Source organism: Eschrichtius robustus, chromosome 11, assembly GCF_028021215.1.
Source record: "Eschrichtius robustus isolate mEscRob2 chromosome 11, mEscRob2.pri, whole genome shotgun sequence".
Lineage (NCBI taxonomy): Eukaryota > Metazoa > Chordata > Mammalia > Artiodactyla > Eschrichtiidae > Eschrichtius > Eschrichtius robustus.
Genome location: NC_090834.1, coordinates 4,054,853 through 4,082,077, shown reverse-complemented (window position 1 = coordinate 4,082,077; position 27,225 = coordinate 4,054,853). Strand labels below are relative to the sequence as shown.

At 56.0% G+C, this 27,225-nt stretch overlaps 1 protein-coding gene across 1 annotated transcript; it reads left to right on the top strand.

Moving 5' to 3' along the window:
• The first annotated feature begins 149 nt into the window (after positions 1-149).
• On the top strand, positions 150-23,321 carry ADAMTS15 (ADAM metallopeptidase with thrombospondin type 1 motif 15). Its single transcript, XM_068555926.1, has 8 exons — positions 150-1,106; positions 12,172-12,304; positions 13,040-13,207; positions 13,384-13,667; positions 18,728-18,905; positions 20,570-20,751; positions 20,853-21,028; positions 22,547-23,321. Exons 1-8 carry the CDS (start codon positions 150-152, stop codon positions 23,319-23,321), a joined length of 2,853 nt encoding a protein of 950 aa, XP_068412027.1.
• The last annotated feature ends 3,904 nt before the right edge of the window (positions 23,322-27,225 follow it).

Genomic DNA, 27,225 nt, shown 5'->3' with positions numbered 1-27,225 from the left:
GAGTCTCCCTCCCCGGGCTCTCCTTTCTGGGAGCTGCGGGCGGTCCCAGGCGTCGGTGGTTCCGGTGTACGGGCTGCGAGGAGACGGTGCCGGCGGCCGGGGAGCCGGCCGAGCCCTTCCCGGAGCGCTGCTGCGCGCCGCCCGGCGCCATGCTTCTGCTGGGCATCTTAACGCTGGCTCTCGCCGGGGCACCCGCTGGCGGCTCAGAGCCAGAGCGAGAGGTGGTGGTCCCCATCCGACTGGACCCGGACATCAACGGCCGCCACTACTACTGGCGGGGTCCCCAGGACTCCGGGGACCAGGGACTCATTTTTCAGATCTCAGCATTTCAGGAGGACTTTTACCTACACCTGACGCCGGATGCTCAGTTCCTGGCGCCCGCCTTCGCCACTGAACATCTGGGCGTCCCCCTCCAGGGACTCATCGGGAGCTCTCCGGACTTGCGACGTTGCTTCTACTCTGGGGACGTGAATGCCGAGCCGGACTCGTTCGCCGCCCTGAGCCTGTGCGGGGGGCTACGCGGAGCCTTTGGCTACCGAGGCGCCGAGTACGTCATTAGCCCGCTGCCCAACGCCAGGGCGCCGGCGGCGCAGCGCAACGGCCAGCGCGCACACCTCCTGCAGCGCCGGGGCACCCCCGGCGGGCCTCCCGCAGGTCCCACGTCTCGCTGCGGGGTGGCCTCAAGCTGGAACCCCTCCATCCTGCGGGCGCTGGACCCTTACAAGCCTCCGCGGATCGGCTTAGGGGAGGGTCGCAGCCCGCGCAGGTCCGGGCGCGCCAAGCGCTTCGTGTCTATCCCGCGGTACGTGGAGACGCTGGTGGTGGCCGACGAGTCGATGGTCAAGTTCCACGGCGCGGACTTGGAGCATTACCTGCTGACGCTGCTGGCCACGGCGGCGCGGCTCTACCGCCATCCCAGTATCCTCAACCCCATCAACATCGTCGTGGTCAAGGTGCTGCTTCTCGGAGACCGCGACACGGGGCCCAAGGTCACGGGCAACGCGGCCTTGACGCTGCGCAACTTCTGCGCGTGGCAGAAGAAGTTGAACAAAGTGAGTGACAAGCACCCTGAGTACTGGGACACCGCCATCCTCTTCACCCGGCAGGTGAGTTGACTTGTCACCTCTTTGGACCCAGATAGCCCCCATTTTTGGGGGGGAGGTCACTGCCCTTAGCTCTCCAAATGCCCTCTGTGGCGCGCAATCACCTCCAATCCCCCACCCCCGAGTTGAAATCTCGTTGATCTCTTCCGACTGCCACTCGGGATCTTCCGGGGAGAGCCGGCTCCTGGGCTCGGTGGAGCTCCGGCTCTAGTGCATCAGGATGCACGTGGGCGGTCAGAGGAACGCCTGCTCCTTCGGAAGGTGTAGGCCCGGCGCGGCCAATGAGCGCCTCCTGGATCCGGCGCCGAGGGGCCGGAACCCAGGAAGTTGCCGCCCCGGAGCCGCAGTTTGTCTCCAAGGCAGACAGGAGGCGCTCTGAGGATGGTGTTGGCGAGGTCCGCCCCTACTGTAAGGGGGCGTCTAAGTCCTTTCGGACATATCCTTCCCAGGCTTCTTTTTTTCTGCTTGTGGAACTGGAAGTTGAGCGCCTGCTGCTTTTCTCGTGGGTAGCATGTCGTTACCCTCTATCTGTCCTGGGCCTGGGAAAGCTGGATTGGGATAGAGGGGCTCGTTTGGGATTTTTCCTGGGTTGCAGTGAAAGGACAGACTCAAGTACGGGCAACATTTCCGTCTTCCTTGCTGCTTCTCCTACACCCGTCTGTGCTGGGCCTGTCTCCTCTTTGAGGAGCTTCTGGTCCATTCAGGGCAGGCAAACGGTTCGAGGCTTGGAGTTTCAAGTGGAGCTTCACTTAGAGCCGAGTTGAGGACATCTCTTTCACTTTTCCCGTGTCCCTGCTGGTGGAGTGTGACCCTGGGCCCTGATGTAGGCTCTGGGCAGAGCGGGCAGGGCTGCTCATGACCCAGACTCACTGACACTTCCTATGACGGTGCTCGACTACGGGGCTCCAGCTTCTGGCCCTGGCAGTGCGGAAGTGGAGTGAGCTCAGGGCAGAGCATCTGGAGATCCCAGCTGCAGGGTTGGAAAGATACTGAGCCTTGGGATTAGAAAGACAGATCAAAAAAGCAGGTCAGAAAAGCAGCTCTGCCTTTTGCTATGGATCTACTGAACATTTAGATTCGTAGATGTTGCAGTGACTGGGTGCTGTGTTTTTGGATTCTTGAAATTTCTCAGATACAGGAGACTGGGAGGAAGGCGAGCATCCATGTGACCTGCTGCTTCCTCTGATCTGGGGGGGCTGTGGTTTGAATCTGTGCCAGGCTCTTGTTTTGTTGACATCATAACCACGGGCTTCTGGGGGTGGCAAGGAATCCTTGGGTACCTACGGGGCCCTGACTCTCCACCGTATCCAGAGGGACTGGCGCGCATGGGGCTGGAACAGGAGCTGAAGACGTCCACACTAACCCATTTGGCACAGCTGGGCCCTTCCTGGAGCTAAGCTTCCTCCTTTCCCAGCCTTCTCCTCCCACCACCTGGTTCCTCTAGGGAGGCCTTTGGCCCGAGGCCGTTTCCTTGCGCTCATTCTTCCAACTGAGGTCTGTGGAGCCGTCACTGCCCAGCCCCTACAAGCACTGCCTGAGTCACGGGGAAGCCGCAAAGGAGGAGGCTTCAGCCTCTGCACACAGCCCAACTCGGCAGTCAGATGGCTGGGGAAAAAGCAAAGGCCAAGAACAGGATCTCTTAATGGGCAAAGCAGCTGTTGCCCCATCTGCTACCTGGGATGCCCCTGTGGAGGCCATTCACTGGTCTAAAGTAACAGACCTCCGTCTCTACTGCCTGGCGGTGAGGCTGACTTTTGGAACCAGCCCTGGGAAGAGCACTCCTGCTGGGGATATGGGCCATGCCGTCAGAAGGATCCGCCTTTTGAAGAAGAAGCAATCAAACAGCGTGACAGCTTCTGTTTGTCAGCGGTGTGTGCCAGACCTCCCCTAGGGGGCTACGTTGACCATGCATAATGGGTACAAGATGTGTGGCCACTTGGGTCGGAAGCAGGGATGTGCATGGTGTGACTCTTAGAAGCTGTCTTTCCCTTAGGCGTGGAGAGGGCAAAGCCAGAGAGTGGGGAGGCTGTGTCGGCAGGCCCATTATGCCGGTATGTGCTTCATGCTTCAGAGCAAACGTCTCTCCTCCACCTCCCTGCCAGTACAGACCTCAGGGCCTGCTGCATTCTCAGAGCCTTAGGAACGGCTCATTCCTGAGCTCCCTGGGGAAGGTACAGTATGAGATGAGAACACCAGCGCGCAGCTGCTCTTACTAGACGGAGGCCGACGTGGTCTCCAGGAACCTGGAGCCTCCTCTGCTCCAACGCAAGAGGGACTTTTGTCTTACTCTGTAAGGGTGGGGAGGAATCCTTTAAATCAGACGTGTGAGCTTCTCTGCTTAAACCCTATTTATTGGAATAGTGGTGTAATCAATGCCTTTTCAAACTAAAATTTGAAAAGAATATATATAATTTGTTTGGATAAGACGTTTTTTAGAAAGGTGCTTATTTTGTAAATTACCTTTTGTCTCTAAAGGACCTTGAGCTGACGGACACCGTTTTTTGTGTTGTTGTTGTTGTTGTTTTTAACATTTATTTATTTATTTGGCTGCGCTGGGTCTTAGTTGCGGCACATGGAATCTTCGTGGCCATGTCCGGGATCTTTACTTGCGGCATGTGGACTCTTAGTTGTGGCATGCAGGATCTAGTTCCCTGACCAGGGATCGAACCCGGGCTGCCTGCATTGGGAGTGTGGAGTCTGGACCACACTCCAGTCTTAACCACTGGTCCAGTCTTAACCACTGGACCTCCAGGGGAGTCCCTTTAGAGTCACCTATTTCTTGGTTGCCCCAGAGAAATTGGAAAAATGGCGATTGCCTCTTTCTGATTGCACTCCGGTTGTGTTTCTCACGGGGAGGAAGAAGTTAGGAAGGGGTCGGGCTTGGCCGGATGGTACCTCCTCCTGTGAGGAAGAGGTGAGAGCAGCTCCAGGGAGCTCCCGGTGCCGGGGTGCCCAGCAGAGAGCAGGAGGAGGGTAGGCCTGGCAGGCGTGGAGTTCCCCTCCGACGTCTCAGAGCTGCAGCGGTGGAAACAAGCCCGGGCCAGGCTGTGGGGAGCCTACTGTCCCCTTGGCAGGAGGATGGAGGGATGTGAGGTATTGAAATCAAAACACTGGGAAGATGAGACCCAGGGAGGATCCTTTACTGTCCACAAAGGGGAAACAATGGATCCTACAGCAAGGATTTTGACAATTGGAGGAGTTTCCTTAAAGATTCGGAGTAAGTCCATTCCCATAGGAAGAGTGCACGCTGGATTCTGCAAAGCGATCAGCCTCCAGCTCATAACAGCAGGGTGAGGTCACATAGGGCTGGAACCAGGATCTGTGGAGAATGAGAGCCAGCCGTTCTGTGTGGACATTTATTTCTGAGAGGAGGAGTTTCTATGGCTTCTGCTGTGCTGGGCAGTGGTCCAGTGGGACCGCACTTCTCCGGGTCTTCTCTCTCTTTAGGTCTAGCGCCTCTGCTGTTTGGGCAACTTTGTGGTCCGCTGGCTTCCATTCATTTATCCATACATTCTCGTAACACTTATTGAGCATCTATTATTTCTGGTACTATCCCGGGCTGTGGAGCAACAGATACTCCTAAGATGTGGCCTCTGGCCTCCAGGAATTCACTGTGTGTCAGGGACCCCTGACAAGAAAGCAACCCATTACAATGCGGTGTATGTGCCCTGGCGAAGGCTCGGACCCTGTCTTCTGGAAGCCCAGAGGGGGGTCATTCTCTTTAACACCGGAGTCTGGAAGCTGAGGACAAGGGACAGACAGATGCTGGACCGAAGGAAAGGCAAGAAGGAAGGAGGTGGTGGTGATGGGACAGGAAGCTTGTTTTCTATCTTGCAGGAGGCCCTTCCTTCAGGCCACCTTCTGGTTTGCTATTTGTGACATTTCCTCCATGGGACTGGCTGTTTTTTAGGATTCATAGTTTGTGGGTTTTTGTTTGCCTGCTTATTCCTTCATTTACTTGTTTTTCCTGTCACGCTGAGTACCGTGCTTGCTGCTGCCTCATCCCCTTCTCGCCCCGATTTCTTCCGCGCTGTCTTCTTCCTCTTGTGGGGTCATCGAGGCAGGCTCTCTGTCATCGTTCTCTTCTCTTCCTCTCCTCACTCATGCTCTCACCTTTCCTCCTCTCACGTCCCAAGGCTGGCGCTTGTCTTCCCGCTCTGGCCTTGGGTTTTGTGGGGATGTATATGTATTCTACACTGTGCAGAAAGGATCAGCATCCTGGACCCTCATTTGAAACAGAGGCCAGTTCTTTCCATAATCAACTAGTTGCAGCATGGCAGTGAAATTTAGTGTTCTGACAAAAGAAATGCTAATGGTAAAATAATAATATGGATTTTACACACATCTCCCAACACAATAAAAAGAATCATAATTTTGTCAGGATCTTTTAATTTTTTAAAAAAATATTTATGTATTTGGTGGCATTGAGTCTTAGTTGTGGCAGGCAACCTACTTAGTTGCAGCTCGTGGGCTCCTTAGTTGTGGCATGTGAACTCTTAGTTGCACCATACATGTGGGATCTAGTTCCCTGACCAGAGATCAAACCCGGGCCCCCTGCATTGGGAGCATGGAATCTTAACCACTGCGCCACCAGGGAAGTTGCCAGGATCTTTTAATTTTTTTGATTTACCATGTTGTTTTAGTTTCAGGTGTACAGCAAAGTGATTCATGTATATATATATGTGTATGTGTGTGTGTATATATATATATATATATATATATATATATATATATATTCTTGTTCAGATAATTTTCCCTTATAGGTTATTACAAAATATTGAGTATCGTTCCCTATGCTATATAGTAGGACCTTGTTGTTTATTTTATATATGTACATATGTGTTATATGTTTATATATATATAAAAAACATATGTAAGTGTATATATATTAATTCCAAACTCCTAATTTATCCCTCCCCCAACCCCTTCCCCCTTTGGTAACTGTAAGTTTGTTTTCTATGTCTGTGAGGTCTATTTCTGTTTTCGTAAATAAGTTCATTTGTATCATTCTGTTACACTCCACATATAAGTGATATCATATGATATTTGTCTTTCTCTGTCTGGCTTACTTCACTTAGTATGATAATCTCTAGATCCATTCATGTTGCTGCAAATGGTATGATTTCATTCTTTTTTATGGCTGAGTAATATACCATTGTATAAATATACCACATCTTCTTTATCCATTCATCTGTCGATAGACATTTAGGTTGCTTCCAGGTCTTGGCTATTGTAAATAGTGTTGCTATAACATTGGGGCGCATGTATCTTTTCGAATTAGAGTTTTTGTCTTTTGTGAGAAGCTTTTTTGAAGTCAGGTCTTGGAGGAAGATGTTAGCAGAGAGAGAGAGACAGCAGTAGATTTGGCATTTCATAGTTTGTAAATCTTTATCACTAAATGGAAACTCAACCCCACTCCTTCTGGGAGGGAGGAGGAGGAGAGGTGATTCTCCCTGGCCTGTAGGGTGATAGTTCTTCTGCCTCGTTTCTTACTTGCAGCAAATAAGCAAGCCGGGAGTGATGGGGGAGGGTGGGGAGGAAATTTGGAGGGAGGAGTGTGCCCTGTAATCTTTTCTTTCTTTTTTTGAACGCTGGTTAGTCAGGAGGGCCAGCGAGGTCGGTTCCTCGGTAGGTCCTGCCCTTCCCCTGCCTTTCAACATCTCTGTAGCTGTTGGCATCACATGGGGCCCTCACGCTCACCTTGCTGTGACACCTTGCCCGGGTCGCAGGGCGCAGTGGAAAGAACACAGGCGTGGAGTCGGGCAGAGCTGAGTTGGGATCCTGGCACTTGCACTTTTAGCAACGACAGTGAGCGAATCAGCTGTTTGAACTACTCTCCCCTCATCTGTGAAACAAGGATAATGAAGATGACGAGGGTACCTGACTGGCAGGGCTCGTGAGGGGACGAGCTACCGAGTGTTCCAGAACTGGTGCCGCTGATACCATCGCTGCCTTAGTCTCGCTCAGTGTGTTTGCTGCTGTCCAGTCATCACCGATGGGTCCCTGGCCAGAGCTTAGGTTTGAGACGGCCCTGCTTCAAAGCATTCTGCCCCATCCCCCTGCAGGTATGCCCACCACTTCCTATTTGTGTGGAAACTCTGGGCTCCACAGTTACCAGTCCCACTGATCTTCCGGGCAGGACCTCTCTACATCTTTGTAGTCCCTCCGATGGGCCCATGTGTGTCGCCGTTGTTCAGTGTGTTCGCAGGAGGGAGGTGCTGATGCAGTGAAAGGACCACAGAGCTCTGAGTACTCAGGTAGTTTCACCTCCCTTCCTGGGGACTGTTCATCCAACTTTTGAGGCTGCAGGGTTGGGAGAGGGAGCCTCGGGTTCTTTGGCATTTCATCTTGGCTCTTTACCATCAGGCTTTGCCCAGGAGGAGCCGGCAGACGGTGCACGGCAGGGCTGGGGTCAGAGTGTCTGTGCAGGTGTGGGGCTGGGAGTCTGGCGCAGACCCCGTTCCCAGAGCACTCGTGGCCTTTAATCCTGCCTTCCCCTCCCCCCGGGCCTCTCCAGCCTCTCCCCACCCATGACCAGCCTGCGCTCTGGGGGCAGGGGGTCCGGAATGGACGACCTTGCCCTCTTGAGACCCCCCAGCCCCTTCGTTCTTTGGGAGCACGTGCCCTGGAAGTAGCATGCAAGGGTAGGGAGGGCCCAGCTCTGCTGATGCACTGCCTGGGTTCAGCCCTCCCTCGGCCCCTCCCTCCTAGTCTAACCTGGGCTTGCTGTTTGACCCTGGGCTGGTTACGCATCTTCTCCGGGTCTCATCTGTAGAACGGGGCCTGGTAATGGCATCTCCTTCATAAAGCTGCTGTGAGGATTCTGTAAGCGAGGAGGTGAAGTGCTCAGAATAGCGTCTGTGCATGAAGGCCAGCTACTGTTGGACGTGGTACACACCCTTCCTTGAAGTGACGGCTTCTGGAGAAAGTTGTTTGGTCTTCCTGCAGTGAGGTTGCTCTGCTTCCTCAGTGATGTAATTCTTGTTTGGTTTCATCCATCTCTTGCTGGGATACCACTTTGTATATCTTGAGGTGTTTATATCCCAGTGGAACAGAATCTGCTGATAGAAGCTGCCTGCGTGAACTAACCTCTTCTTCCAGGCGTCCTGAGTCACACTGCCCAGGCACTGATCTGCTAGATTTTTTTTCTTCTAGCAAAGCCACGCCCTCCCATCCTTGGAGATTACAAACAGAAGTGGATTCTGAGTTGGATGAAGAAATCCAGTGACGCCTGAGAGATTCAGCTGGGTAACAGGCTGTGGGGCAGTGTTAATACAAGTGCAGGGTGGTTTCACCAGTGATTAGGATACCCTAACTCGTGTGGTGCCATCCAGACCAAAGGCCACTGCTGGCCTGGTGTCAAAAGGCACGGATGCGGACCCCATTCTTTACGTCATAGCGGCATGGCCTTGGGGGAGTGATCTTAGCTCACGGAGCCTCAGTTTCCTCACCTGCAGAATGAGAGGGCGGCTCTGAAGTTCTGTGAGTAGAATTCTTGGAAGCTGTGGCGTGGCCGTGAACATGAGTGCTGGCTCGCACGCGTAGGAGTTCAGTGTGAGCAGGAAGTTGGCTCCATCAGAACATGTATCTTCTGCCACATTAAAAAAACGAATGTGCTTGATTTTTGTGAGTCTCCCTCTCTTCCTACTGTTGAACACGCGAGCATCTCAGCAGATGGCGGGGGAAGTGAGAGGAGGTGGAAGGAAGGCCGTAAGGAAGGCAGCTGCCGGGGAGGTTTGGTGCGTGTGTAGCGCACAATCTTGGTAAACATGGGATAGGCCACTGCGAGGTGTTATCCTTATTTATTGATTTGTTTCCAAAATGCTGCTCTAGTCCTAAATTATTTTTATAAAAAGAGACAATTAGAAAAGAATAATCCAGGAGGATTAAGTTCTTGGCCAAGATGATTCTTGGGTCATTTGGAAAGGCAGTTGCAGCTACAAGAAGAAATGGCAAATCACCAGAAATAGTGAGGGGCTGGGCTGGGCGGTGCCTACGTCCTCCAGGTGGAAGGAACCAGAACCATTTCAGTTTCTGGAGACAAGTGCCTGAGCTGAAGAGGTTAAGGCAGCTTGAGTGCATCTGAGTTTGTTCCAGAAGGGTGGAGACACACAGGGCCACAAACGAGGCACCATGGGACCCTGCACAGCCACCTGTGGGAGTTCAAAGCGTGGAGGCCCAGCGAGGCTCCACCTGAGTCCTGACTCGGGGCAAAGGGCCAGGCAGAGGGCCAGGCAGCACCTCTGACCCCACGCAGCTGGTCTTCCCACAGCGATGGGCTGGGTACTGCGGGACGGCTGCTCTCAGCTGCATCCGACCCGCGGGAAGTTTGCCGGCTCTTGCCTTGTTCCTCTTGTTTGATCCAGGGAAACTGGGATTTCTTGATGGAAAGAACAGGTTGCTCCTGGCCAGGAAGGGCCTGCAGCTGCATGTCTGCTTCAGAGAGAATCCACACTCCCCGAGAGGAAGGTGGCTTTTGGCTTTAAGGACCTCCTGACCACAGAGGCAGGCTGCCCCGCGGCCGCGGGACTCCGGCCTGAGCTCTCACTCTGCTCTAGCCTTTTCCGCTGAGCAGGGCAGGGGGTGGGCCTCTGAATCTCCATGTGGGTGACTTCATGTTTCTGTGACTCAGTTTTATCAACTACATAGCATGGGTCAGCAGACCAGATCAGCTTTAGGGTTCTTTCCATTCTACAAGCAGACCGTTCTGGGTGTTCCTTTTATAACCCAGAGGCCGGGGGTGGGGGGCTGAGCACCCTGGGGTCGGGAAGAAGCAGAGGCTTCAGGTGCTGGGACCGTCTGGGTTTTAGCTGGTAACTGGCCCTTCCGCAGAGGAGGAGAACGAGGGGACAGGAGTGACTTGCCCGAAGGGACACACCTGCAGCGTGATGGGCCAGGACCAGACTCTGGGCTTCTTGGTGCTTGTTGCCGTGCCCTCTTGTACACAAGGCCAGTGCTGGGTGCACATGGTGGCCCGGGGACAGTGTGACATGCTCGTCCTGCAGGCTCTCCCTACGGCTGTGACCGCCAGGCTAGAACTTTCAGGGCGACCACCTTTGTGGGCTCCTGTGCTCTCGTGCCCCCCTCCCTCTGCCCCTGCACGAGCCTCCCTGCCTCCCTTCCGTCCTCCGCTCCCGGGCCGCTCCACCGACCCAGCCTGCTCCTCGGCGGCCACGCTCCCTCAACCACTGGTCAGGTGAGCCTCCCCCGCGCCAGCCCCCATGCGTCCTGACAGCAGGTGTTTTCTGGGTTTCAGAACTCTGGCGTAGGGAGAACTTTCTGGGGAGTGAGCCTTTGGAGAGGGAAGGGGACTTGGAAGAGGCCGGAATTCGAGGTCCCCCCGGGGCCTCCCAGAAGGGACAGAGGAGCCGTGAGCAAGTGCGGGACAGCCTTTTACCCGCCAGAGACTCGGGTGCCCTTGGGTTCAGTCTGATCGCCCTGGAAGCTCTCTGGCCAGAATCCCCGTGAACTCCTGCGGAGGTGTGACTATCACCTGACCGTGAGAAGCCAAGTCTGACTGCTCAGGCGGTAAACCTCTGAGCGCTTGGGATTACATTCTGCTGGTTTTCTGTGCTGTGACCACGTTTCCTCCTGTGTGCCCTGGCTCCCCTTACACGCCCTGGCTGCCCACCTTTTCCCCATGTCAGCACACGTGCACACACACATGCACACACAGGCACACACACACCCCTAGGGAGACACACAGCTGAGGACAGCTCTCCGTGCCTGTTGTGTGAGCCCCTGGGCTCCCGGGGGAATCACCCACAGTGCGTGGACTCAGGAGACGCTGGGTAAACAGCTGCGATGAAGTGGACCGAGGGTGAGTGTCCAGCCCTCAGACCCTGACTGGGACTTGAGCTTCTCTGAGCTTCAGGGGACTCTGAAGAGGTGTCTGTGGAGGGTGACGGTGGCAGTCATGACTCTAGGGGATGCTGGAGGATTAACTAGCACTATGTGTGTCAGGTGCAGGCCCGGTGTCAGCATTTACTCAGTCACCACCGTGATTAGCTGTGATCATGAGTCACGGTCTCCACCGTCGCCAGGTGGGTGTAATACTACCTCCGCCTCCTCAGCCTGTGGTGGGGATTACACGAGATGCTGCACGTCAACTTCGTGTAAACTGTCAAATGCCCTCCACGTTAAAGGCAGGGATGTGATGTAGAGAGTACCAGTGTCACCCGTTCAAAGTGTCTTCTCAGGAGGAGCAGAATGTGTACAGGTGTCTCATCCTATTTCCAACTCCGGGCTCCGAAGGCACCTGGGTGTGTTGCTGGCCCATAATGCTCCTGAGTCCTGCGAGATGTGCCCCCAGGAGACCCTTCCACATCCGTGAAGTGTATTCCGTCCGGGCTGCCGGAGGCTCTGGCCCCGCTGCAGGCTGTTTCAGTACAGAAAGAGGGACCTTCCTGCTTAGGTCACGACTCATGTAATGCATCTTCTTCGGAGCGGCCGTGGAGCCCGTGGTCCCCCAAGCCTCTGTGGCCAGTGGAGCTGGGTCTGTATCCGGGCTCATCTCTGCCTCGTTGTGCCTACTCCCAGCCTGCGGAAGCCAGGCCTTGGGCAGGGCGGGCCCTTGGCCAGTGACCCTTTGGCTGAGAAGCTGAGCTTAATTCATGGTGGTCCAAAGGCAGTCCCTCATCAAGGATCGAGGCTCCCAGAGTCGACCCTGGCTGGGGTGGTGCCGGCCTTCCACCCCCTCCTGCCCAGTGAGCCATGACCGGAACCTCAACCGGCTGGGGAGTTGCCGTTTTCAGGGCTGGAAGGCTGTGTCTATAGAAAGCAACGGTCCTTTCAGTGTAATCCTGTACCTCCTAATTTCCTCCCAGGGCCTCCCCGGGTAGGATTTGGATCGCATCTTCTCAGCGAGCCGCCGAGCTTCCCTCCTGAGGCTTTTTCCCTGCGTGCATTCCATGAATGACAGCCCTGCAGCCCCCTGGGCAAAGGGCCTGGCTGGGAAGTGCCGGGCCTGCTGGGGCCCGGAGCGGGGCGAGTGCCCCTCCTTCCCATCTGGTCCTTCTGTCACGTCTCTAACTTCTGGCCGGCTTCTGCTTCTCCCCGACCTGGGCAGGACCTGTGCGGGGCCACCACCTGTGACACGCTGGGCATGGCCGACGTGGGCACCATGTGCGACCCCAAGAGAAGCTGTTCCGTGATCGAGGACGACGGGCTTCCCTCGGCCTTCACCACCGCCCACGAGCTGGGTGAGGCGGGGGGCTCGTGGGGGAGGGAGGAGGGAGTGCCCTTCTGGGTTTGCACGGGGTGTTCTGGGCAGGGGTAGACGTCTATCTGTGCTCCCTTGGGCTCCTTCCTTAGGGTCAGAGTCAGCCTTGATGATGGCTCACTTTCCCGATCGCCCCAGCCCAGGTGGCCGGTGACACTGTGTCGGTCAGCAGTCAGAGTGTCTCATCAACTAGGGGCCAAGGGGAGAGTAGGTTCCCTACCCTGCTGTCTTCACTGAGCCCACAGCCGACGGGCAGGGCAGGACCTGTGAGATCATGCTCTCTCTCTCTCTGTTTTTTTAATATAACAGCAATAAAACCCCAACATGATTTTTAAAAAAAAATATTTATTTATTTATTTGGTTGCGCCGGGCCTTCATTGTGGCAGATGGCTTCCTTAGTCGTGGCTCGTGGGCTCCTTAGTTGTAGCACGCAGGCTCCTTAGGTGCGGCACGCACGTGGGATCTTAGTTCCCTGACCAGGGATTGAACCTGCGCCCCCTGCATTGGGAGCGTGGAGTCTTATCCACTGTGCCGACAGGGAAGTCCCCAGGAACATGATCTTGAGGGCACTTGCAAAGCAATCTACCATTAGGCAGAAGTGACCCTCCTGAAAGCCGTAGACCCAGGTCCTCTAGCTCCCGACCCCCACCCGCCCCTCGGGCTGCTCCACGCTCGCCCGCGTGCCGCCCTCTGAGGCCTCTCGCCTCCCCCGCAGGCCACGTGTTCAACATGCCCCACGACAACGTGAAGGTGTGCGAGGAGGTGTCCGGGAAGCTCCGGGGCAACCACATGATGTCCCCGACGCTCATCCAGATCGACCGCGCCAACCCCTGGTCAGCCTGCAGCGCCGCCATCGTCACCGACTTCCTGGACAGCGGGCACGGTGAGCGGGGCCCCGGGGAGGCGGGCTCGGCCCGTCCTGTCTGTGCCCCGTGGCCCACGGCGTCTGACGGGGCCCATTCCGTTCCCCTGCCTTCATCCCTGCTCCCGTCGAGACCCTGCGCTGGCCACGGCCACCTTTCTGGCTCACCCCTGATGAGCGCCCTCGGCCTCCTGCAGGCGACTGCCTTCTGGACGAGCCCAGCAAGCCCGTGTCCCTGCCCGAGGACCTGCCGGGTGCCAGCTACCCCCTGAGCCAGCAGTGCGAGCTGGCCTTCGGCCTGGGCTCCAAGCCCTGCCCCTACATGCAGCGCTGCAGCAAGCTGTGGTGCACGGGCAAGGCCAAGGGCCAGACGCTGTGCCAGACCCGCCACTTCCCCTGGGCCGACGGCACCAGCTGCGGGGACGGCAGCTTCTGCCTCAAGGGGGCCTGTGTGGAGAGACGCAGCCTCAGCAAGCACAGGGTGAGTGGGCTGGGGGGCGGGGGGTGGACTCCGGGGCCCTGTCCTGGGGACCAGCCCCGGCACACACTGCTGTGTGGCCGTAACTATATCTCACTGCTGCTCTGTGCCTCGATTGCCCTGGCTGCGGTCCTGGCCCCTTCTTGACTGCAAAACCGGAGAGAAAAGATGAGGCCGGTCAGAGAAACTGGTGAGGCCGTAGGCAGGTGGGGTGCTTTCCCAGGGGCAGCGGGCCCGGCCCTGAGCTGCACCCTGGGAGGAGCTCTGGAGCCCAACACCTGGAGCCCAACACCTGGAGCTCGGACTGGCTCACTGCCTGCTCCTTCCTTTCTGCCCTCAGTGGGTGTTTCATGGCCGGGGAGCCATGGGCTCAAGATGAGCCGGGCTCAGAACGAGCCAGGCTCAGAACCCTATTTGTTACATCCCAAACCAAGCTTCAGTTTCTGTTGTGACTGGTCGTTTTTGAAGTTGAAACATAAAAGAACAAAAGTTATTTTTTCCTGATAAATAGGAATAGCACCCAAACCGGAACAAATTCGGAATCCACATATTCTCTGAATATAATAAAAACTTTATTTTCTCCAGATCTTGGGTTGAGATAGCAAAGGGATTTGCGCTTTTCCACCAAAAGGAATGAGAAAGAGGCCCATCTTCTCCCTTGATCCTGGCGGGGATTGTCAAGCCCTCTCCTGCCCCTGCCTTGGCCACGGGAGGGCTTGCCTTGGGGTTTTATGTACTCAGAGGCCATGGATCAATAATAAAAAAGCATTCACCAAGCACTTTATCCATTGCCCTGAGATGGGCATGGTACAGAATCATGTAGAATCTTCTGTGTTCTGGGAATATACGTTTAATTAAAGCTTCATTCATTCATTAGGCAACAACCCACTCTATTCAGGGATCTGGGTAATGTACTGTGGTGGTCAGAAAAACGAATGAAACATGGGCCATGTCAGAGAGGGCTCACAGTCTAGTGGGGAAGCTAGAAATGTAACTGTAATCCAAGACGCAGAGGGGTGTGTGCTGTGTGTTGAGACAGAGTGCGAGAACGTGTCGTGGAGAACAGGGATGAGAGATTAACGATGATTAGAAGGGCCTGAAAAAGCCTTGATGAGGAGGTTGGATTTGAAGAGAGCCTCGAGGGATGAGTAGGGTCTCAACAGGCAGAGCTGGAGCAGAGTCTGGGAGGTGGGCTGAGCTGGAGGCTTGCGTGGATGAGCACTCCACTGGAGGCATCTTTGGGAGGGTGGTTTGCTACTAGCCCCTAGTTGCCTTGACCACCAGCCTGATGCCTTGAGGCTGGAAGGTCCTGAGGACAGGCCAGTCACTGCCAGTTCCTTCTCTTGGGAAGATGAGTCGGAGGATAAAGAGATAGGTCAGGGGGATACTGGATACAGGAAATGTGATGGGAGAAGCTCTCTGGACCTCTCAATCCATCAGGGCCAAATCCACTCTATCCTCAACCTTCTTTCTGAGCGAACTGTCCCTCCTCCACCCTGGCCCTTTAGGGAGGACACTGCCTTCATCAGCCAAGGTCAAAGCACAAAGCTTGTCCTATTAATCCCCCCAGAGATCTCATTTCAGGGGTCCCACTCTGTCCACTGAAGCCCTATTTTCCCAGCTCACTCCCTCCAGTTTTGGGACTCCAGCAATTCTTCAATCCCATCTGACCTACCGTCCCTTGATCCGATATCTTTCCATCGTCCCTGAGGCTTCTCAGGCCCTCACCAGCCTCTTATTGAGCTGAGACACGGTGGTCCATTGTTGGAAGCACTGCTTCACATACACTCCTCTGCCCCCGTCCCCACTCATCGTACTCACTGGGCTAAGCCACCACGCTGGTGGCATCTGACCCCCTCACCTTCTCAGTCGTGCCAGCGTAGGTGAACACGGCTGGAGAAGCACACGCAGCCCTGCTCGCTGGCCTCAGCTTAAATCAATGACCTGGACGCTGCGGTGGGCCTGTCCTGCTGCTCAGGGGTCACGTCACGTTTTATTTCCTGAGTTCTCACTCTCCCAACCACCTAAGCTGTTACTTCACACCTTCACTTCTCTCTTCCATGACCAGCTCTTTCCTCCTCATCTTTCACTTTTGCCAGTGACCTTTCTTCCTCTTTCCCTAAGAAAAACGAAGCATTTAAGTTATCAGACGTGAACTGCCACCAGCTCCCAGCACCGCATCCACTGCCGGACCTGCCTCTGCGCCCATGGCGCTGCCTTTCCTCCTGCACAGCGGACGAGCTGCCCACACGCTCACCTGAGGCCAGGCTTTGTGCTTTGCGCTCCGATGCTCTCCTCTCCTGTCTCTTCAAGGAAAGCACCCTGTCAATCTCCGCTCTCTCTCCTGCAGCATCGGATTGTCCCCTGTTGAGTCGGATCGTTCCTAACAGGATGCACGCTGTAGTTTCTTCCACCTCAAACTAAACTTCTCACGATCCCTCCTGTTCTCATGTATCACAGTGTCTCTCCTTGGCTCCCTTTTACAGCAAAGTTCCTTGAAAGAGTTGTATGAACCGGCTCTCACCAATGCCTGTCTTGCCACTTTTCTCTGGAGTCCTCCTGTTTCTCTGAAATAACTCTTCTTAAGGTCACCAACGACCTGCACGTTGCTGGTCGGTGATTCTTGCCTGACCTGTGAGCAGCATTTGACCCGGCCATGGCTCTCTGCCCTGAGGACACAGCCTCACCCGCCTCGGTTTCCCTCCTCCCCCCCGGCTGCCCCTTCCCCACACTCCTGTTTCCCAGCGTTGGGGTGGGTGCTGCAGAGCTCGGTCCTCGCCCCCATCAAGATCCACGCCACCCTCTGAGGTGGTTCATCTAGATCGCTGGCTGTAGACACCATTTACATTTACATGTTGAAGACTCCCAAGTTTGCTGCCCAGACCTCTCTCCTGGACACTGCCTGTCTCCCTGGATCTCCATCTCCCCGTCTGGATAACTGATGACTGTCCTAAATACGACATCTGTAAAATGCAGCTCCTCGTCACCACCCCGAACCTGCTCTGGCGTCTTCCAGGTGCTCAGGCCAACGCCTCTTTGCCCCAGACTCGTGTCCAGCAATCGCTGTGGACTGTCTTCGAAATCGATGCAGAGCCTAACCATTTCTCACCATCTCCTCTGCTGTCACCCCCTCCCCGCCACCGCCCCCTGCCCCGTGGATTATCACCCCTGCTCCCTAACCGGTCCCCCTACTTCTGACCTTACTCCTTACACACGGTTCCCTCCAGAGCAGCCAGAGGGATCCTTTGAAATGCAAGCCAGGTCCTGCCACTTCTCTGCACGGACCTTTCAGGGCTTTCACTCCTCGCTCAGACCCAGTGAGCCCCGTCTCTGTGTTCAGCCCCTGCCCTTCCCGCTCCCTCCTCGGGGTCTTTGCGCTGGGTCGCTCTTTCCCTAATATCGACATGCTTCACTCCCATACTTCCTTCAGGCCTCTGTACAAATGTCGCCTCAGCGGTGAGGCCTCCATGCCCCCCTGTAACACAGGGCAGCCCACCTCGCCAGGGCCCTCCCCATCTCCCGCTCCCAGCACCTGCTTTAACCCCACCTGACACTATGTGCACAGGCTTATTTTTATGGTCTGTCTTCCCCGCTGGGATGCAGTTGCTTCAAAGGCAGGGGTTTGCTGCACATGGTGCCAGGCTTGTGGTAGGAATTCAACAAATGTTTGGCAAATGAGTGACTGAATGGCACATGGCAGGAGTGTTTCCCGTAGGAATGGGTAGGAAGAAGTGATGCCAGGTAAAAAAAAAACATAGCATCGTCTCAGGAGCCACAGGAGCAAAGTTAAATATTGAAGATTGGGGACCACGGGCCTGGGCACGGACTCTTTCATTCTCTAGGGGGGGGGGGTCACTGCTGACCTTTGAGAGGGGACACTGCTGACCTTCGAGAGGGGTCACTGCTGACCTTTGAGAGAGCAGCTCCCGTGGTGCGATGGGGACAGAGCCCGTACTGCAAGGCACGGAGGAGGGAGCAGGTAGAGCAGGTGCGGCTGCCTCTGGGGAAGGGAAGGCATGAATGAGGTGGGCTATGGTTTGAGGAGAAAGCAGGGTTCAGGGAAAGTGTCCTTCCTCAGGATGAAACTCTGAGCATCTACCTAAGTTAAGGTATCTGTCTTACCTGCAGCCGGTTCCTGACTGGCTCCGTGCAGGTTTGCGGCTTTCGGTGACCTGTGACAGCCTCTCCACCAGCCTCGTACACCTGGGCCCTGTTGCACAACTCGTGTGTATTCAGGGCTGAGAACTAGCTAAGAAAAACATAATGAAGACTATAAATTTTCTCTCCCTTCTCCACCCTCTTGAAAAGTAAAACAACACTGCATAATTCACCCCAAAGCCAAACAGAGTTTCAGGATTGCTCAACAGTCTCCTATCTTTATCTCCTCTTAGCACAAACATTACATCTGCTTGTAGTGAAACTTTCTCAAATTTAACCCCGGATTGAGGTGAAGACCAGTCTGGCTTGGTGAAAAGTCTGAATTATGGAAATCTTACAAATAAAAATATTCAGATATCTATGGCGACACGGTTTACTGGCCACCCTTTAGACTCAGAGACTTTTGTAAGGACAGTAACGGCACAGAAAGAGAAACCCTGAGCTCCCTCACGGTGGTAAGCGCGGAGCTAGGAAATTTCACACACGCTGCATCATTTAAATCTTCCATCTGACCTCACACCCGAGGTCGATGTGCTGGCCCCATTTTTGCACACGAAGCACCTGAAACTTAAGGAAGTTTCTCTGCTTGCTCAAGACCACCCACGTGGCGAGGGCAGAGGCCCGGGTGGAACTTGCCTGCCTGACTCCGCAGCCAGGCCCCTGTCCTGCGCGCGGCCTCGTGTGTAACTGGGAGCAGTGGGCACTCGCTAATCAACGGGCTGAAGTGTTGTGTGCGTCCCAGGTACAGGATCATTTGCTGCTCATTCTCTCCCTCGTGGCACAAAGTGGGTTTCGTTCCGGTGGGATGGCACGGTGGAGGCTGTCCCCAAGGGGCTCCCGTGCAGGCTCAGCGTGTGGGTGCGGTGCCCCGACCCCGCAGGGACATAACAGACCCTTCCTCACAGGTGGACGGCTCCTGGGCCAAGTGGGAGCCCTACGGGCCCTGCTCGCGCACCTGCGGCGGGGGCGTGCAGCTGGCGCGGAGGCAGTGCAGCAGCCCCGCCCCCGCCAACGGCGGCAAGTACTGCGAGGGAGTGAGGGTGAAATACCGCTCCTGCAAACTGGAGTCCTGCCCCAGCTCAGGTGAGCGGGGGCGGCCGCGGCCGGGCTGGGAGGTGGGCCGGAGGCCACAGAGCTCCTGCAGTTGAGATTCTCACTCCCAGGGCACAGTCCGGACGTGCAGATGTGCAGAATCCTTGGGATCATTTCTTGGCCTCGCCACCTTTGCCAGGGCTGTTTTCCTCTGATGCTGAGGCTGGGAGTCTAGATGACCCAAGGGGTCAGGACACTAAAACCCTCTTAGTTAAGCACAGACAAGCCCATCTTCATAAGCAGAAGTTCTTTTTTTTTTTTTTTTTTTAAAATAGGTTAGCTTTTAATTTGTTTTCTGAGAATAATCCTTTGCAATAACAATAGCAGAATGGAAGTAATATAGTTTAGAAAAAAAAGGAACTGTTACATATCCCTTGTTTGACTTTCCTATAGACCACGATCAGCTGTCTGTAATTTGCTGGGATAAAAGTAAATTACATCTTTTCCACATTCTCAGTTTCTTGCTATTTTTAATGAGATTGGAATAGGTACAGCCCAGTTTCAAACTCAGACACCATTCTTACTTGTATACAAGCAGGAATTCTTTCTTTCCTCCCTCCCTCCCTCCCTCTTTTTTTCTTTCTGGCTGCGTTGGGTCTTCATTGCTGTGCCCGGGCTTTCTCTAGTTGCATCGAATGGGGGCTGCTCTTTGTTCCAGTGTGCGGGCTTCTCACTGCAGTGGCTTCTCTTGCTGCAGACTCTAGGCCCACGGGCTTCAGTAGTTGTGGCACGCAGGCTCAGTAGTTGTGGCTCGCGGGCTCTTCAGTGCAGGCTCAGTAGTTGTGGCGCACGGGCTTAGCTGCTCCGCGGCATGTGGGATCTTCCCGGACCAGGGCTTGAACCTGTGTCCCCTGCATTGGCAGGTGGATTCTTAACCACTGAGCCACCAGGGAAGTCCAAGCAGGAATTCTTTATCCAAGCCTCATGAACTTGGGTGGGAGGAAAATGACATCTCTATATTTACTAACCTTTTAATCTAAAATTTAGTATTTCCTTCAGTTAGAAATTTAGTAGTTTGTACTAACCTTTCCACCCAAAATTTAGTATTTCTCTTAATTAGGCAACAAACTACAATGCTAGTCACAGTACGTGTGGCTCTGCCACTAGAAATCACAGGCATTTTCATATGTTGCATATTTTCAGTTGTTGCAGATTTTCCTTCAAATGGCCTTTGTGCTCATCACTACCTCACGATTACAGTGGGTTTTAGACTCATTATTGGATCTTGCTATTTAATAGGTTAACAAGGAAGCACATAGATCACAAATACGTTTCAAAATATATTGATAGTTGTATATAAATGTAATTGGTATTCTTTGTAATCTATCTATGTATTTTATGCATTTAAGAACGTTCTGAAAGCAGTTTCAATAGACTGCTGGGGGGTTCTATTTAGGATTCCGGTTAGAGGGAATTTAAGGGCAGACCACTGGGAGAGGTGGCACATTGCCTGCGGGATGCGTTACCATCTGTATCCTGCATCCTTTTGTCCCCGCCTGCCTTGGGCCTTTGAGGTGGGGTGGCTTCAGTGATGAGGACCACTCGGCGGCGGGTGAGGAGAAGCTGTTTAGAGCCGGGGGAGGCTGAGCGCCCCTGAGGGGCGTCTCTCCTTCGCCCCTCCCTTTAGCTTCCTGCATGTGCTTCCCCCTCCCCAGCCTCTGGCAAGAGCTTCCGGGAGGAGCAGTGCCAGGCCTTCAACGGCTACAACCACAGCACCAACCGACTCACCCTGGCCGTGGCCTGGGTGCCCAAGTACTCGGGCGTCTCCCCACGGGACAAGTGCAAGCTCATCTGCCGAGCCAACGGCACCGGTTACTTCTACGTGCTGGCACCGAAGGTGGGTGAGCCTGGGCAGGGGACCAGGGCAGGGGCAGGGTCTGGGGGAGCATCAGGCAGAGTTGCCCCCGCTCCTCTTCTCCCCTTCCTGGGCCACTGCAGGTGGTGGACGGCACACTGTGTACCCCTGACTCCACCTCGGTCTGCGTCCAAGGCAAGTGCATCAAGGCTGGCTGCGACGGGAACCTGGGCTCCAAGAAGAAGTTCGACAAATGTGGGGTGTGCGGGGGAGACAATAAGAGCTGTAAGAAGGTGTCAGGACTCTTCACCAAGCCCATGTGAGTCCTGGGCCCTGGGGGAGGGGGGGAGGGAAGGAGGGCAATTCCCGTGCAATTGCCCCCAGGCGTCGGAAGCTTGGGTTAGATGGAGTAAGTGTCAAATCCCGGCCAGTACCCTTGCTGCAGAGACCACTCATGCTCGGCTACAAGTATGATGTTCATTCATTCATTCATCCAACAAAGATGAAGGCTTGACTAGGATGCCACTTAGTTGGAGATGATATTCAGGCATTTGGCAGAGTTGTTAGGGTCTGTCTAGAATTCTAGAGTGAGACTGACCTGTGTTCAAGTCCCAGTTCCCCATTTTCTGGATGACGCTGGGCAAGTGACACAATCTCTAGAATTCTAGATTTCCCCACTTGTAAAGTGAGTACGATGCTAATATATTTCATGTCCTGCTATTGTGAGGATTAGGGAGTTAATTCAAGTAACACGCTTAGCATAGTACCTGCTGCATAATAAATGCTCACTAAATGTTCATGATTATGATAACAAAACACAGCTGGGGACAGATGTGACAGCCTCCCCCTTTTCTGAGCCTGAGGCCCTGGCCTTGGGGACAGGATTAAGCCGAGAATGGCACTAAACTGCAGGGAGACGGCGGAGTGAACGGCTGGGACTGAGGGAGCCCGCTCCTGGGAGATGGGTGCCCAGATCAGCTGAGGAAATGTCTCTGCTGAGCCTGGGCTCCTGCCTTTCCGAGGTCCAGCACGTTCCCTTTATTTTCAGGGGGCTGTGCTCCTTGCAAAGTCCCGACCCAAGCTCTGGAAGAAGCAGGGGCAAGCAGAGTCCCTGCTGTCTCCGTTGAGGGGTGTGCTTGGCTCTGAGGACTTGGGGGTCCAGGCGCCGGTGGCAGTAAGGCCTCGACGGCTGTCCAGGAGCCTCGCCCGCCCCCTGGCCACAGTGCCCTCTGCCGAGCCCGGGGTGCAACCCCTCTGGGCACTCGGGTGCTGCAGGCGGATGGTGTTGCAGGCTGGCCCTCAGGGGCCCGCAGGGGAGACCGGGCTGGGAATTAAAGGTAGATCCCCGGACTCTCTTCACAGGCTAAATGGCAGGTGTCCCTTTCATAGACTAGTGGAGTGGGAAGGAGCTGAGGCATCATGTCTTTTAACCTGCTCATTGCGTAGATGAGGCCCCTGGAGCCCAGAGAGGCTGATTTGCTTGAAGTCATCAGGGAGCTGGCGCCCGAGCCAAGGCTTGGTGTAGGTCCCTGCCTCCAGGGTGTGTACCTCCCTGCATCAGCCCCAGCCCTGGCCCCTCCTGTCCTCCTCGCCCTTCCTCTCCGCTCCCTCTGGAGGCGACAGGTGCAGCCAGCGTATCCGGGGTGGGGGTGCTGGCCGATGTGCCGACAGCCTCCCCACCTCTCGGTTTGTGAGACCCGTGGACTGGGCCAGGCCCTGTACTCTGCCACCTGCGTGACCTGCCCGGGGTGTGGGAAGGGGAACCCGTCTCGGCGTCGGAGGGCAGCGAGGTCCTCCTGCAGGCATCGGTCTAACGCCCTCTCTTCTGCCGCCGCAGGCACGGCTACAATTTCGTGGTCGCCATCCCGGCGGGCGCCTCCAGCATCGACATCCGCCAGCGCGGCTACAAAGGGCTGATCGGAGACGACAACTACCTGGCCCTGAAGAACAGCCAAGGCAAGTACCTGCTCAACGGGCACTTCGTGGTGTCGGCCGTGGAGCGGGACCTGGTGGTGAAGGGCAGCCTGCTGCGCTACAGCGGCACGGGCACCGCAGTGGAGAGCCTGCAGGCCTCGCGGCCCATCCTGGAGCCCCTGACCGTGGAGGTGCTCTCCGTGGGGAAGATGACGCCGCCCCGGGTCCGCTACTCCTTCTACCTGCCCAAGGAGCCCCGGGAGGACCGGGCCCCGCCGCCCCCGGGCCCCCGGGCCCCCTCCGTGCTCCACAACAGCGTCCTCAGCCTCTCCAATCAGGTGGAGCAACCGGACGCCCGGCCCCCCGCGCGCTGGGTGGCGGGCAGCTGGGGGCCGTGCTCGGCCAGCTGCGGGGGCGGCCTGCAGCGGCGGCCCGTGGACTGTCGCGGGCCCCCCGGGCAGCGCGGGGCATCCGCCTGCGACGCCGCCCACCGGCCGGCGGATGCGCGCGCCTGTGGGGAGCCCTGCCCGGCCTGGGAGCTGGGCGCCTGGTCCCCCTGCTCCAAGAGCTGCGGCCGGGGCTTCAAGAGGCGTCCGCTCAAGTGCGTGGGCCACGGAGGGCGGCTGCTGGCCCGGGACCGGTGCAACCTGCGCCGGAAGCCCCAGGAGCTGGACTTCTGCGTCCTGAGGCCGTGCTGAGCGGAGCGCTCCGCCTCCTCACTCTCCAGCCCCTCGCGCTGCTGCCTCCGGGGCGGCCACGGGCAGAGGGCAGTGGCCGGGGCCCAAGCCACGAGGTCACCCACATCCAGGGACAAGGACCTGGGCGGGGAAGCTAAGTCACTAAGGCACAGTCTACCTCACGCCCGGCTCCTCCGGGGCCAGCCTCGGGGTGAGGCTGAGAGGTGCTTGGAGCTGGGCAGGAGGCACCGGGCCCCGTCTCCCAGGGACCTGGAGGATGGGCGCCTCCCCGCAGAACTTCAGGGACCTTGGCCCCCGTCAGGGAGGCCGCAGGCTGCTGGAAGAGCCAAGGCCCGGCAGCTTGGCAACTTCAGGGGGCCCCAGGGCTCTGAGCCGTCTCTGAACGAGGCAGGTTTTTATGGTGCTTTCAGCCACTTTCTTTTCTGACCGATGTGGACTGAACAGTGAAAACTGGCTGGGGGTGGGCAGAGCTGAGGGGCAGGGGGCAGGTATAACTGGAGCCTGGGCCGCTCCATTTGGGATGAGGCATGTGGGGGACAGTCCCAAGTTCCTCATCTTCCTTCCACCCTCGGCCGTCCCTTAAAGGGTCACCTCCTCTCCCTGTGTCGTCCAGTCTTCAGACTAGTGGGAGGGCTTCCGCATAGGTGTCCTCTGAGGCTTTGCAGGTGGAGGTAGGCGGTCAGTAGGGAGACTGTTGTCTTCTTCAAGAGGGATCCGACCATCAGAAAAAAAGATGCTGGGGTGATGGATTCTGTGCCCGAAGCAGGGAGTTTGAGGAGAGATCTAGAGGGTTCTGCTGTCACTTGGGCTGGGGCTGAGCTTTGCAGGAATGTCGCCCTAGGATGGGGAGGAGGGGGCCCCAGTTCTGATGGCTTCTTCCTCCAGGGAGCCAGATATAAATAAGGCTGTTACCTTAACCCAGCATTGCCACAGTCCTGACCCCACGAGGGGGACGTGGGACATGCCCAGAAGGGCCAGGTGCTGAACAAACAAGCGGCCATCATCCAGACAGCTACGTGCGGTCTTGCCCAGGGTCTGTCACGTTGCATCGCAGGCTGTAGTTCCTGCAGTTGGACAACGGGGTTCACTGTTTGCTACCTCAGGCTCTGCTCTCTGGGAACCCACCCTTGTCCCTCCCTGGGGCAGTGGGGACCCTGGTGCTTCCAGCAACCCCGGCTGTCATCCCCTGTAGACTGAGCTGCCCACACACAGAGATGAGCTTGGGTGCATGCTTCCTGCTCCCCACAGCCCGGCCACCCCCCGGGCCTCCAAATGCGATGACAGGGTCTCTCTCTTCAGGTGCCATGGGGACAGGTTTCAGGAGACACCAGGAATCACTTAGCTGACCCAGGGGCCCTTGGCAGCCACCAGTAGGAACTGCCGGAGACTTGTCTGTCTCGGAGACACGGTAGCGGAGCGGAAACCGGATGTTTCCTACAGCTCCAAGGGGGATGATGTTTTGGAGTTAGGGATTCTTTGGCCACGCAGGGTATTTCTTGAGGGTGCAGCTGCCCTAGCACGAAGACGGGAGAGTCTGCCTCTGAGAGCAGGTAGTGAGTCCTGGACCTCGGTGAGGTGACAGCACAGCACTGCCTTCCCTGGGAAAGGCAGTCAGCCCTTTTACTTGGTTTCCCCTGATAGAATCCACAAACCAGCCGACCAGCCAGGTGAGCCTGGGATGGTGTTCTAATCCCAGTCTGACCCTGGCTGAGCCCTGAACAAGTTCCCGCGGGGGGCGAAGGGCAGGAGGGTCTCGGAGGCTGGGCTGCAGCCACCCTTGAAGAAGGGAGCGAGGAGGAACCCCCCTCCCTGCGCGAGCGAACAGTGGGGCTGCAGGGCACAGGTGGACCCCCGCTGGCTGACGACAGCACCGCACCCTGTGCTGGGTGCAGCCCTCCTCGTTGGGGAGAGGGTGGCGCGGGGGCGTGCGGAAGGGGCGGGGACCGGGTGGGTGGGAAGGGGGGTGCCGTCACTGGGGGCGCCTGGCCCCCAGGAGAGCGGCCCGACGGATCGTTTCCAGGAGGGACAGCTAACCTTGTTCCTGACGTAAGCTGGGTCTCAGCGCTCTTTTCTGTCGTGATGTTTTCCTTTTACCTTTTTTTTTTCCTTTTTAAAAGAAGTACGAGCAAGACAACTTGGGAGGTGTGTCTTGTCTGTGACCATTTCACTAATCCAACCATACTCTCCAAGGCTGAGCAGAGACAAGCCTCAAGGCACAGGTTTCTGGTGATGGAGAAAAAGTTAAGGTGGTCTCTCATGTCTGTGGAAGAAGAGGAACATTCTGGGGCTGCAGCAACCTCTTCCGAGGGGTGTGGACCAGTAAGGGTCTGGGCTCAGGAGCCCCTGCCTCCTCTGCCCGTTGTGTGCACTGATTGGAGGATCTCAACCTCGTGGGCCTCGCCATGCTGGAGCAGGGGCAGGGGAGCCGAGGACGGGAGGAGGGACCCGAGTGCCCCCAGCCTGGGCACTGGCTCCCGAAGGCACTAGACACTGTCGTTTACCGAGACCCCCTTGTGTTTGGTTCTTTTGCATTCCGCGTGTGTACTGCAGAAGGATGGAAGGACCTGGGTACTGGCTGGGCTCTGTATACTGTGTATACGTGGGAGCTGGCCGCTGCGGGGACAACGGCCTGCTCCCAATAAAGTTGTATTTAAGACCCATGTCCTGCCTCTGTGACTTCATCTCATCCACGCACACCTTCCCCAGATCTACTGAGCACCCACCATCCGCCAGCCTGTGGGTCCCTGTCTCGCGCAGCACCCAGGCTAGCAAAGACGCAGATGGTGACAGGTGTGGTGAGTGTGAAGAGGGGTCGGACTGGGGCTGAGAAGGAGCACTTGGGTCTGGGGGTGTGGGGAGAGGGACCAGGGGATGGCTCAGGGGAGGGGCACACCCTGCTGAGTGGCAGAGGGGATCCAGAGGAGCCGGTGTGCAGGTGGCCTGAGGGGCGGCCTCTGGGGCTGGACCGAGGTCAGGGGGCCCAGCACGCTCCTGGGCACCTGCCTCAGGAGAGAGCCCAAGTTTTCAGAGGGAAGTTTCATTCTGTTTGGAGAATATTCCTTTCTTCCTTGTTTTGTTTTGGTCGGACCACGTTAGCAGACGTACGGCAGGGGTGTGACACATTTTAAAGAACATCCAACGAAGAGTCCAGAAGCTTGCCTTGGTCTCAGATCTGAGATTGTCTCTGGAATCCCATTTCCTAATCTGCAGAGTGAGGAAGGTAGATTTCCTGTTCCCTTAGGGCGTTTCCAACATTCACAGTCTGGGTTTCTAGGCACAGTTATGCTTTACACTTTGGTGGATGATTATTTTGTTTCAATTTGGGATTCAGAGATGAGTGAGGGGTCTAAAGGAGGGGCTGGGACAAAGCTTTGGCACTTGATAGAAAGTCGTCGTGGAAGGAGCGGGGAGCCAGAAGAGCCTGCATGACTCTCCGAGCTAGTTGGAGGCCTGGACGGGATCTGGAGGGGCTTAGGGTTGATGTCTAAGCTGGCAGTCAGCAACTGTAAGATCTCTGTAAAATTACCCAAAACATTGTCACATTTCTGGGGTTGTTATTTTTGGTATCCCTTCTGTTTTCCATTGTGGCAATTGCCAGCAAAAGCTTTGTGAGGAAAAGTTCCCATGGGTTGGTTTGGGGGTAAAGGAAAAACTGTTTCTCTGCCTACAACACTTTTGATACCAAATTCATGTGGTTTTTTTTTTTTTTTTTTCCTCTCGCCAACCAATTTTCCAACTCTCCGGGCACCAACTGGGTGTCGTATAGTTTCATTCATTTCTGGAATTAGCACCAGCCTCCGCAGGTTAAGAGCTCAGTCCCACAAGACTGCCTGCACTTCAGACACATCGCAAGTAATGGGTCCCCAGGGTCCGCACACTTCTGACCTACTTGGCTACAAAGTTG

What these genes read in the sequence shown, in the direction of transcription:
- ADAMTS15 (XM_068555926.1), top strand. Translation starts at nt 150, where the DNA reads ATGCTTCTGCTGGGCATCTTAACGCTGGCTCTCGCCGGGGCACCCGCT. An exon ending in GCAGCCTCAGCAAGCACAGG is followed by an intron (nt 13,668 to 18,727) that starts GTGAGTGGGCTG and finishes CCTTCCTCACAG; the next exon opens with GTGGACGGCTCCTGGGCCAA. An exon ending in GGAGTCCTGCCCCAGCTCAG is followed by an intron (nt 18,906 to 20,569) that starts GTGAGCGGGGGC and finishes CCCCCTCCCCAG; the next exon opens with CCTCTGGCAAGAGCTTCCGG.